The sequence below is a fragment of the Drosophila tropicalis genome, unplaced genomic scaffold (genome assembly GCF_018151085.1).
Source record: "Drosophila tropicalis isolate 14030-0801.00 unplaced genomic scaffold, ASM1815108v1 contig_859, whole genome shotgun sequence".
NCBI classification, from domain to species: domain Eukaryota; kingdom Metazoa; phylum Arthropoda; class Insecta; order Diptera; family Drosophilidae; genus Drosophila; species Drosophila tropicalis.
The window spans coordinates 1920766-1932574 of record NW_027173353.1 but is presented as its reverse complement, the minus strand read 5'-3'; the positions used below and the strand labels follow the sequence as shown (position 1 = coordinate 1932574).

The following is an 11809-nucleotide window of genomic DNA, read 5'->3' as shown; positions in this document are numbered from 1 at the left end:
ACCTTTTGTGAGCGATATAAAAATGTGCGTACATCTGTAGGCGGACCTAAACACACGAACCAGTTTTCAAGTGGCAATTAAAAAATGTTGAACTAAGCAGCTATCCAGATTAGAGAGACTCACATGTTGATATCAAACAGACATAGCTTAAGTGGGCAAATATGCCGACAAAAGTTACGGGGGAGGGGAATAGCAAAAAGGGAATTGAGAAATAAATCTAAGCTAAACTTCATGTAAACACAATGTAAACAATAGCTTGTCAAGTTGACCAAGCAATTAGCGAATGGAATTTGGAGATGCACACACAACAAACATATACTGAACCCACATACTTGGGCACATGTAGCTAAGCGTTCAAGGACGCCACACGTCTCTGTGAGAAAGTCTGTAAGTTGTTCAATAATTTTCCAAAGTGCTCGACGAATTTTGCATGAAATTGAGCTTAATAAGCTTTGTCACTTGACGAAAGTTACCTAGCTACATAAATGTATCAAGATATTTGCATACCCCGAAAACACAGTAACACACTCAGACACGTGGATGAAATTTACGTGCACGTGCACACACACACGCAAAGCCGCTGCCACACGCCAATTTATTTTAAAGCTGCTTCAATGGAAACCAAAATGTTGCATACTTTTGGCGACCCAGTTTAAGTTTATTTTTAACCACACGAAACTTTAAGCCAGTTAGAAGTCCTTGCTCTAAATGAATACATAAATTCATAAGTAAATTGGCGTAAATATATGTAGAAACCGAGCCAATAAATAAATACGGGCACGTAAAACGGATCACTAATACAAATGACCAAGTCAGGTTCATTAGAGACCGCAGGCTGCATTCCACTCTCTCTCTTACAAACACACACACACACACACACGTTAGGAGCCCTGCCAATGTCGTTGGCATTGCGTGCCCAGCATTACATCCAAGGCAACAGGTGTTGGATAACCTTGCAACGACAACAGGCAGCAGGCTATATGCTGACGTCTTTCAATATTGCGCCGTTGACCTTTCTTCCGGCCATTGGCATGAAAGTGAATGTAAAACTGGGCCAACTTCTTGCTATTTACTCCTATTTGCATGTCATATCCGATTAAAATTGCATGCAAGGACATAACAACAAAATGCAACATATAAAGAAACAAGTCTTAGTTCTCAGCCATTGTTTATAATTGATTGGCTTAGATTTCGTTTGGTCCTTCGGCGTAAATCTTCTTAGGGCGCTGAAAGGTATGCAATGTTTTTCGTTCATATGTAAAAATTAAAGTAAAATTTTTTATTATATTTAAAAATTTCATAGAATTTTTTTTGTATAGAGTTCTGCGAAATATTCCTTCAGTTTACCATCATCTCGTCATCACAGAAGGATTTATCCTTTACTAAATATGTAGACTATGATAACGTTATTATATATTTACTTATTGAAATGTAAATATAAAAATCTCATGCCTAGAATGATGGCGCTCGTAGTTTCCGGTATTCTATAGCACAAATCTTATCATAAATTCAGACTCGTGCCTGTCGTCTTGTCTTTCGACTGCCATAATCATATCTTTTCATCTGTTTGCAGTTTGCCTTTTTGTTACATTCGTGTGTCTGTATATATATATATGTGTGTGTGTATTCATCTTTTCACTGTCTTATGTAAATATTTGCGGCCAGAGCAAGCACAATTTATGCCATTATCATTTCCCTCAGCACAGGTCGACTGACTTGAGGTAAATATTCCCTATCTGGCAAAACTTTTTCTCGTGCCTGCATTAATCATGATTTTAAATAAAGCCAAACAAGGATTAATTATACATTTGATTAGCCAAATGACCGTAGGCCGAACACAACTAAACTATAGCCCAAGGTCGAAGAGTGTTAACAGTAGCTACTTGCATTTAATTACCCGGCAGTCGTTATGCCAATACGTTGACATCATTAGGTAGATCATTAGATTTGATGGCCAAATCCCAAATAACACCCACAAATAGCATCACAAACAAAACAATGAGCACTCTCAATCCATCTATATCCATCACATGTCCCAGCATTCATTTGTGCGTCTATTGACCGTGTTTTGGGTGGGAGAGGGAAGGGGGCGCAAGGAGCATGTGAGCTCTAGACCATTTAGACTCATCAAAGGTCAAGCCAGCAGAGGTCAGCAAATACTATTTTCCCATAGTGTTTTTCTTTCGGTTCAAAGTTGAGCGTGCCAACAGATTGACAATAAATTTATGTCGATTGCTCGGAATTCGTGTATCCATATATCCGACCTGCCTCAAAAGTGCGTTAAACTGGTGTCTCTGACCCGGCAACGTCGTGACAATGATTCATCTGAGTGAGTGTTTGAGTGTGTGGGTGTTGTGTGTGTGCTCCACGAGGCTTGTAAAAGTCTCAAAAAATGCAAATCTAAATGTAAACTCATCATGATGAATCTACACAGAAGCTCTTACAATTGAAATGATTGAATCAACAAAAGTCTGTAAAGTTTTATTTTCCTTTATCTTCACTTTTATCTCTATTCATTCCTTTCCCTATTGTTGTTAGCCATAAACAAAAAACATGTTTCTCTGCCCTTAATCTAGTTGTTTATCTAAATCATTTTCGGCATTGATTATTAACTGATAATCTACATGTTTGTTTTGTTATGGAATATTTTATACCTAAACAAAGGAGTAAACTGCTTATGAAAGGTGTAACTATTCCCATTCGATTATGTATTAGCCCTAAAAGGCTTCTTAGGTTAGCAAGCAAATAGTTTGAAATGATTTATCATACATCTGAGTCCATTTGATAGAAAAACGTTTTCTTTGTGTCATTGGGTGTAAATATTTGTACACAAAGTTTTATTGACTTCTATACTGAATGTTACAACGCAATCCAAAATAAACGACAACAAACTATTACAAAAACATCAACATGATCGTTAATCCATTAATTACTCGTATTGGCAATCTAAGCCATTTGCTGCCAAACTATTAATAAAGGTTTCTAATATTTGCTGCTTCTCCTTTAGCATTCGTCAGCTCTTTATGGTCTAGAAGATTTTTGGCTATAGGCCAAAAGAAAAAGATATCCGCACAGCTCTAACAGCTGCTAAGGCCTCGAGCAAAGCAAAAACACAATTTTTTTTGTATTTTTATTATGCCAAGTACATACAAGTGCACATAAATCAGGTCAATATACCAAAAATCGTATATAGGCAAATATATTTTAAATGGTGTGAAGAACAATTAAAGAAAAATCGGTTTTTCCTTTGTGTTGACATTGCGACAAGTGAATCTAGAATTGCTTATTAAACTCATATTTATAAATTTCTATAGTTAAATCGCTGGCTGTGGGGCATGTGATTGTGGCATGCACAGATGATGATAGTGATGATGATGATGATGATGATGTCCAACGTATTCATCTGCCCTCTAATATCTAATGTGAAAGAACTATTTTAAATTCAATTCCCTCAACTCATTCTGGCGCGACTCAATTGAAATTGCCCTTGAACTAGGGAATATTATACGTAAGTAAGTGCATACATATATACGACCATTGGCCTAAGAGCAGGAGGCGGGGGTCTATTTGCATTGCCACGAAGTTATTTATTTTTGCATCTGTTTGCTCATCGTTGCTGACACAGGAAAGGGGTGTGGGTTGGGAGGACCTGCAATTATGGTAATTGCCTTGACTTTGTCTACGTTTTCCCATACAAGAGCAAGACTGACTTCCGAGTTGTCCACTTCCCGTTTTCATTCTGTTGTCAATTGCTAAGGTCAAGTCCTTAAGACGCTTCAGTCTTTGCGCTTTGAACCTTGATAACGTGATGTCCTGGCGGACTTTCAGTGGCCTGAAAGTTGACCAAGTTTTATTAGATTTTCAAGGGTTTCGATTGGGAAATTGCAACTCAAATTCAAACACATGACTCCGCATCAAAACTTGAAGCACATGTTTTCAATGTGTGACTAGGCAAGTAAATTTCGTGTCCTAGCAATTAAAGTGCCGGCTGAATTGGGTTACTTCCAGAAGGAGTACCTTATTTAGTATTTTACTAACCTTTCCAGCCTATGATCATGAATCATTATTATTAGACTTCTTTAGTTTAAGTCTTTCACAACATCAACAATTAATTAGGATCAAGAACTTTTGAGATAAGTTTTACTAGAAATTTATTTAATTAAATGTTTATTTTTTTTTTTTTTAAATAACCCCTTGAAAATATTTGTTAAAAACTAAAGTGCGAACTTGAGCTTATCGCCAGTGATTTCTAAGGGAATTAAAGAATTTTATCAAGCCAAGCTATAAAAATTCTAGAAATAAACTCTTCAAAATTGTTTTATGAATCATTTGATAAGAATTAAATCAAAATAAAGTATGCCAAACTGTACCGAAACACATAAAGCAAAAACGTTTCTAAGTAGATGACAAATAATTGTCATTATTCCATATAAAAAATGAGACTTATGATTTATGCTTGTCTATACATATATACAATTGTGACAACATACGCGCACGAGGGGGGGAACACCCAGAGTCAGCTGACTATAACCAGAACGAAATAGAAATCAGAGTGAGAGAGTGAAGCTCCATATAATCATGGTCAATAAATTCAGTTGAATGAAATGCATTATCTTGAGTGAGTTTATAAAAATCACGACACTGATTTGAGGAGCTTTATCAGGACGGTCAGGGACACCACCGATTGCCTCTTCAGCTGGTCTGCACCATCTTGCTTGACAGTTGTCTGTCTCTTAATTAAATCGAGAGCCGTGCAAAAGTTGCCCACAATTATGGACATGCAATATATGTATACATTCATACATATATCTTATCTAATAAAGAGTTCTTAACAAATTGTATATTTGTATGTACTTATGACTTGAAATGTTTGATCTAAGAATATGGCGTGTGGTCATGGGACTAGATATTTCTGCTTCGGATTCATTCTATCTTTATAAGTTCTCTCTCTCGCTTTGTGCATATTTAGTTAATACATTTATTAAGTTTCTGGCGCCGTTTTGTTATTTATTTAAATACAAGAATTATAAAATATATATTAACTAAATATTTTTAGCTATCTGCACGTGATGATAGCTAATCATTTGAAAGTTATCAGGGCAAGCCTTGTGCCCAGTGTCAACGCCAAGGTGAGGTATACGAGAAAATGTTCAACAGATTATCAAAACTGACTGTGAGTAGAAATCGCCATGAGGATACGGCCAATTTAGCAGGTCACTCTCAAGATTTGCCCAACTTGGAGAAGGCTACACGAAATAGGGTAGGTAATTGTCCATATACATATACGTATATACCTTCCTCTGCATCACATTCACGACAGACATCACGAGCCATTCTATTCATTTATGGCATGCAGCAGTTTCTCTATTTCGTGGCCATTTTTATGCTTTTACCTCTCCTGATCTATGGTGGCCTTAAGTTATTCTTTGCAAGGACTTTTCATGATGTGAATGCAGATATTGGCTCGGCCATTGGCACAATTATTGCCGTACACATACTTGTCATTGTGTATGTAGTACGTCTAGAATTTCAGCAGGAGGAGAAGCTACAGATATGGAACGAATGGAATATAGCAGTGTATCAATCGATCTCGAATACTGATCAAAAACGTGGACCCATTTTAATTATCCTTATGCTGTTGTTTTACTGTTCGCTAATTGTTCTATTTCCAATCTCTGTGTTCTTTGCCCTCAAGTTCATTGTGCTAAAGAATTTGTTTTTGATCACCAATTTGGATATAGATATCATATCGGTGATTGGTACGGTTATTGCGGTGCATGCAGCTGCGGGTTTCTATATCTATCGGGTCTATTACTATGGTGGATCTGGCAAAAGCATGATTAAGAATAATTCAAGACCGCAAGCAGCCTCTTATTAACGTTTTCCACCTCAAGAACAACAAAAATAAGAAGAAATTTGAACTATTTCAATTAGTTATTTTCTAATTGGACGTGGAAAATTACGTGTTATATGCATTTTACTTATGCCGGTTTGTCATGCCCAAATAAATCTCGAAAACAAACCACATGACATTTCAATTTCACGATACGATTTGTATTTGGTGACAAACAGTTGACATTTTAGACAATACCAAATATTAAATATATATCATAAATAAAAGGAAATCTTAATAACTTCTAATACTTTCCGCATGGACGACGACATGTTGAGAAATGAAAGTTTATCAAACTGATTGACAGCAAAGAGACAAAGGCAACTTTTGGCCAAAAAAAAGATGTGATAGATTTATGGTATTAATGATATCAATGGCAATGACGGCTGTCAATGACTTTGATGTAACTTGGCTGACGAATTGGCCAGCAAGCACATCAAACGTCATTGGCCACCTCCCCCGCCTCACGTGGCAAACAGCTGCCAGGTCTTATTAATTCATAAGTATTTGCCACGCTTAAACAATTATGCCATTCAAATTCGATATTGACCTAGACATTTAGAAAACGAAATTTATGTACATACATATTGCCCTTATTATAAAATGTGAAATGGAAAATACTTGGAACCAACAAAATTTTCCTGTCGGTTGCCAACCAATCTAATTTCAATTCGCTTATTGAGAAATCTGAGCAAATAATTTTGGTAATAAATTTATTTATATAAAAGTTTAACAAACTGCAAAATGGCTTAATATATACTGAATGGAAACGTTCGTCTGTACACAATGAAGATCATTTTTGGGGTTTCTTTTTCTCTTTATTTGGTTGATCCAAATCAATAAAGTTATAGATGAGACGATAATCATCTGTTTACTACAACATTTAATATTTAACTTACTTGGTCAATTGGCTTCGGCATTGCCTGTCACATCCACTTGAGGCATTTTAACATTAAATAATTAGCAATTTGCCTTAGCCATTCCATTTAAATTATTCTCGTTTGGAACTTAATTAGATTGGACATTTAAGTTCACATTTGTTTGCATTAACGCCTCTGTCAGAGTAAATTAAGTTCGAATTTCCGGTTTATTTATTTCTTTACCCGGGACAAGAGGTAAATATATCAAAATTTTTAAACAAATTGATGTATGTATTAATTCCATTTATTGCCACGCTTAATGTTGTTAGAACGAGCGCATCGTGTTGACTGAATAAACAAAAATGCAAGTAAACAAAGGCCGCGGCAGACGCAACAAGTCTCTCAATCTCGTCCAGCATCTCGAGAAACTCAAAATGGCAATAACAAAAAAAAAAACAACAACAACAACAACAAGAAAAAACGAGCGCATGTGCAAATAAATGCGAGAGATATTTTTTTTTATAGATGAAAAACAAAATTGATTTGTTGTGGTAATTGAGAGCGAAAGATTGCCGCCAATAATAATTTCAAATTTGAATTTGAAGCAAAATAACAGACGACAGGTTGCCAGATCGCTGGAAATATTATTCGATGGCAACGCAAGCTGTGCTCAAAATGAGCCGCATGCATTGGAGTGGCGCTCATTTAATAAATTTCAAATTAACTGAATCGACTTGAAATACAAGAGCTCAAAAAAACATCCTAACTCAAAATAAATTTAAATTATTATTGTCATTAGACATTTCCTGAGTCAATAGAATAGTCAATAAGAAATTCTATGGCCTAAATATTGCTGCACCATTTAATCATTATGTCTATATTTTGCTAGCCCAATGTTTCTACCAACTACCAATACTACAAACAGATATGAGTAAAATGTGTCGCAATTTTCTTTTGGTTAATTTCCGCTGACCTAACCCTCGCGTGTGACACGTGTTTTGACTGTTACACCTGCCTCTTTGTCGGCTGCTCGTTGTGTACCTGCACCGAAATTCATAAACATAAGTATAAACAAATAGCAAAATAAAGCATGTATACGAGAAATGTTGGTCGCATGAAAACATAACTTATATCGGCTAAGAATATATATAGAAATGCTCTGTAAGTTATCAGATATATTTTCTGTCTATGTAAGACTCAAAGAGTCTTACAAATAAGACTATCAACGTTTTAGATACAATAACAAAAAAACGAACTAACATTTTAGTTGTACACACTTTAAACTTGTATGTATGAGCCAAGTTAATTACAGTCTCTGTGCGTGGGTCGTTTCGTTTGTCTCTTGCTGTTGTAACTGAGATTACTCAATCGTGTATGCAAAAACCAAAAGATGTATTGTTAGTCTGTGGCTAATTTCAGAGTCTCTTGCCCATCAGTCAGAGAGGGGTTTGGTGTTATGGGTGAAGGAATTGATCTTCAAATTAGTTTAACTATTTAACTAGATTCCATTAGGGTAAGTTGTCAACACCTCGACCTATAGAATCCACCCACAACGTGGCTGATGGCTGCAAACAAAAAATTTATGCCACTTAGCTAAACAAAAAAAAAAAAAACAACTAATGGCATGTGGCAAATTGTTTGCCAGCTTTGCGTGTGTGTGTATTAGCATTCGCATTTATTACAACTTCTAGTGAAGATTAATTACACGCGCATAGGTCATAAATAAGGCAAACACGGCAGGTATTATTTGCAAATGCATATAGCATAAAACCGAGTGGAAAATTCAAATTAAGTGGAAACCATTGCACAGGCAAACAGGCATCAGCTTCAGCATCAGCAACAACTTCTGCCTTAACATAGTCAGTATTGGCCATTCAATTCCATCAGCTCTCAGCCAAAGCTTATTCAATGCCCTTGAAATGCAAGAGGCAAGAGGCAAGAAGCTAAAGATGAAGACGAAGAATCTAATGTTGAAGAAAACCAAAACCAATGTTGAAGTTGGAGGTGTTAGCCGACTGGCTAACTGAACAATAAAGTCATAAACAATGTGCAACCAAAGACGCCCCCATAAAGAGTTGCTGCCGCTGGCCAAGGTCATCTCTTTGGTTCTTCCAAATCAGCATTCTTATTTTTTTCCCCCTACTTTTTGTATACAATATATGTATGTGTGTATGAGAGTGTGTGTTTGTGTGTCTAATTAAATTCATTAAAATTTAAAGCATGCGAAATCAACAAGAACAACAACCTGATAACATTTTGACTGTGTTTTGCTTTGTGTAGAATCTTAATTTAATTTAACTGCTACTGATGGAACCCAAAGTGATTAGAAGATGCTTGGATCATTACGGTCATAAATTATGCCAAAGTTGCCTTTCCAATTTTGATGCCCTAACCGAAACGAGGTTCATTCAATTTGTATATAACTTTGTTGCTCAAAACTTAGAACTATGAAGTGGAAATGTAATCTTTGAGGAGTTAATAGAAGATTCTTTTATAATCTATCGCTTTTTAATCAGTTATTAACTGTCAGGTCTATTGTAACTAGTTTCTACCCATATGCTTTGTAGTATAGATCTAATTGGTCCTAAATAACTTATTCTTGAGGGTAAACATATATTAGTTTGTGCAAACTTGGCCAAACCCTCTAATTGGTTTTATTTCTGTCTTATGGTTTTTAATAGACATTTGTCATAAACTATAATCTGATGGTTTTTTATATGTGTATTTTTATGACCGGCCTTTCTTGCGATTTGTGCAATACTTATATATGTATATGTGTATATATATGACCTTAACGCATTGCGAATGAGAATTGATTGTTAAGGCGGGTAAGGAAAAATAAAAAAGAGCATCGAATACACACACACATACATATGTCTTGAAAGTTTGAAAGCCAAAACATGCCACCTTGATAAATTTATGTATGCAAACTGCATAAGTTCAAGTGAGAGGAAAGAAAATAGTAGTAACTTTTTGTAGTAAATACACACACAGACACACACAAGTGCACCAGACAGGAAAAGGAAATTACATTGATTGCTGTAACATTGTAATGACCCGTAAACAACTTTCGCTACGAAGATCATTTCAATTCAAGTTTATGTATATTCTCTCCATTAGTTTGACATTAATAGGTTTCAAAAAATACTTTCTCAAGAATCTCCTCAGAAAGTCTCAGGCAACTTGAACGTATTCACATAATAAAGACTTTTTACGATTTATTTCAAAGCTAAAACTTCATCATGAAGTTGTGGGGGATCTGCGCATAATTTTCAGATCAATCAACTTACCCAAAATACAAAGACAAAAAACTCACGTCATTTGCATGCGTCTCTCATTTGGGCCATAAATCTAATGGCCCCCAGAGACAAAAGCCAGTGATGCATATATGCGAAAGTGACCAAACCCAAACAGGTCAACCAAATCTAGTAGTCTTATGTCTAAAACTTAATTAATGTCGGTATATTACCATTAGTGTTGGTATCTAACTAGTTGGTGGCTTGCTTCAATGTCAAAGCCCAGAAAAATTAAAAACTAATTTAATGCACATTGGGGGGGAGTTAGTAGTGGGAGCACCATCAACATCTTGCCTACCCGGCCACTGGTGGTGGTGGTGGTCACCACACGCAATGGACACAATGTGGACGCAATGTGGTCGCCATCACCGACAGCAAAAGCAGCAAATTGCTTGCAGGTATGTGAGTGTAGTTGATTATGAAAGCATTTCATAAAAAGAAACATTGCCTTGTCATGGCTAAAAGTCAAAGTGAAAGATGCCAGCAAGCCAGTAAGCAACCAAGAGACCAAAAGACCAACCTGAGGAAAAAGAGAGCTGAAAAAATATGATGACTTTCTGCAATTTATATATGAAATGTGCGTTTTTCCTTTATAGTTAATTACATGACTGATGACGTCCAACATAAGGAGATAAAATGCAAAAAGCACAAGAAAATATTAAATAAGCAATCGCCGACATTGAAGATACTTCGTAGCCAAAATCAAATTCAATCAAATTGTATTCAAAGTGAAACGAATTCTTTGTATAGGGAATGTCATCTCATTCGATCTAATTAACTTTTTGTTTGTTTCATTTTACGTTACATATGTACATACTGATGGCATTAATATACTCTCTTATCACCATATAAACCTATAGGGTATATAAACGTCAATTTTACGACCATTTAAGCAATGCGCAAATATCTGTTGAAACAGAAACTTAATTTGAATGCGCAAAAAAAAAAAAAAAACAAAAACAGATGAAAACAAAATCATCATCATCAACATTTGCCATTGTCTCTACTTGGCTTTTGTAGGTGTTTGAAAAGAAAGATTATATACCCCCTAACAGTCCCCCAAAAAAAGTCATCAAATTTGTATATAGGGAGTTTCAAGGCCCCAGAACAAAAGCATGTCCCCTAAATTTACCCCTGAGTGGAAAGGTATGTGTGTTTTTTGATCCAACATACACAATTCGTGTATCATTTATAATGTTTCAATTTAATTGAATTATGTAAGCCAAACTAGCCAACAAAATAGTTAACAGTTAGTTGTTGCCTGACCTTTTGACAACCCTTTGTAGTTTTGTTTTTTTCTCTTTTTGGTTTGTTTTTCTGTCCATTCACGAGAAAGTTATGTATTGCAGTGGATGTTGCAGGGAGGGCCGCAGGGCAACACGACCACCAGCAGTGAACTTGGAAACCGATCACGAATTGCCAAATCAGAGCTGCTTTCTTTCACCTCCATCGCATTCAAACATCCACCACCAACCATCCATCCATCTATCCATCTATCACATCAAATTAATTGACGGTCGATTGGGTTATCGAATCGAACAGGGATTGAAACAATTATTTAGATTGAAGGGCCTCAAATGAAGCAAATGAGATAATAGTTTCAGTCTTTTATCTATTTGTAGCTTGGCGTTAGGGTACCATAAGGTATATTCCCTTGCAGGAAGTAAATTAGAAGGAATTGATAATACTTCAATCTAAATTGAACTCGAACTTTAGTATCTAACCTTTTTAAGTAAATTGACAAAAATTAAGCCAATTAA

At 35.8% G+C, this 11809-nt stretch overlaps 1 protein-coding gene across 1 annotated transcript; it reads left to right on the top strand.

Annotated features, from left to right (window-relative positions):
* Positions 1-5095: 5095 nt before the first annotated feature.
* LOC137583047 (uncharacterized) lies at positions 5096-6025 on the top strand. Its single transcript, XM_068297935.1, has 2 exons — positions 5096-5260; positions 5321-6025. The coding sequence occupies exons 1-2, from the start codon at positions 5147-5149 to the stop codon at positions 5876-5878; spliced, it is 672 nt and encodes a 223-aa protein (XP_068154036.1). The 5' UTR covers positions 5096-5146; the 3' UTR covers positions 5879-6025.
* Positions 6026-11809: the final 5784 nt, after the last annotated feature.

What these genes read in the sequence shown, in the direction of transcription:
- LOC137583047 (XM_068297935.1), top strand. Translation starts at nt 5,147, where the DNA reads ATGTTCAACAGATTATCAAAACTGACTGTGAGTAGAAATCGCCATGAG. An exon ending in AGAAGGCTACACGAAATAGG is followed by an intron (nt 5,261 to 5,320) that starts GTAGGTAATTGT and finishes CATTCACGACAG; the next exon opens with ACATCACGAGCCATTCTATT.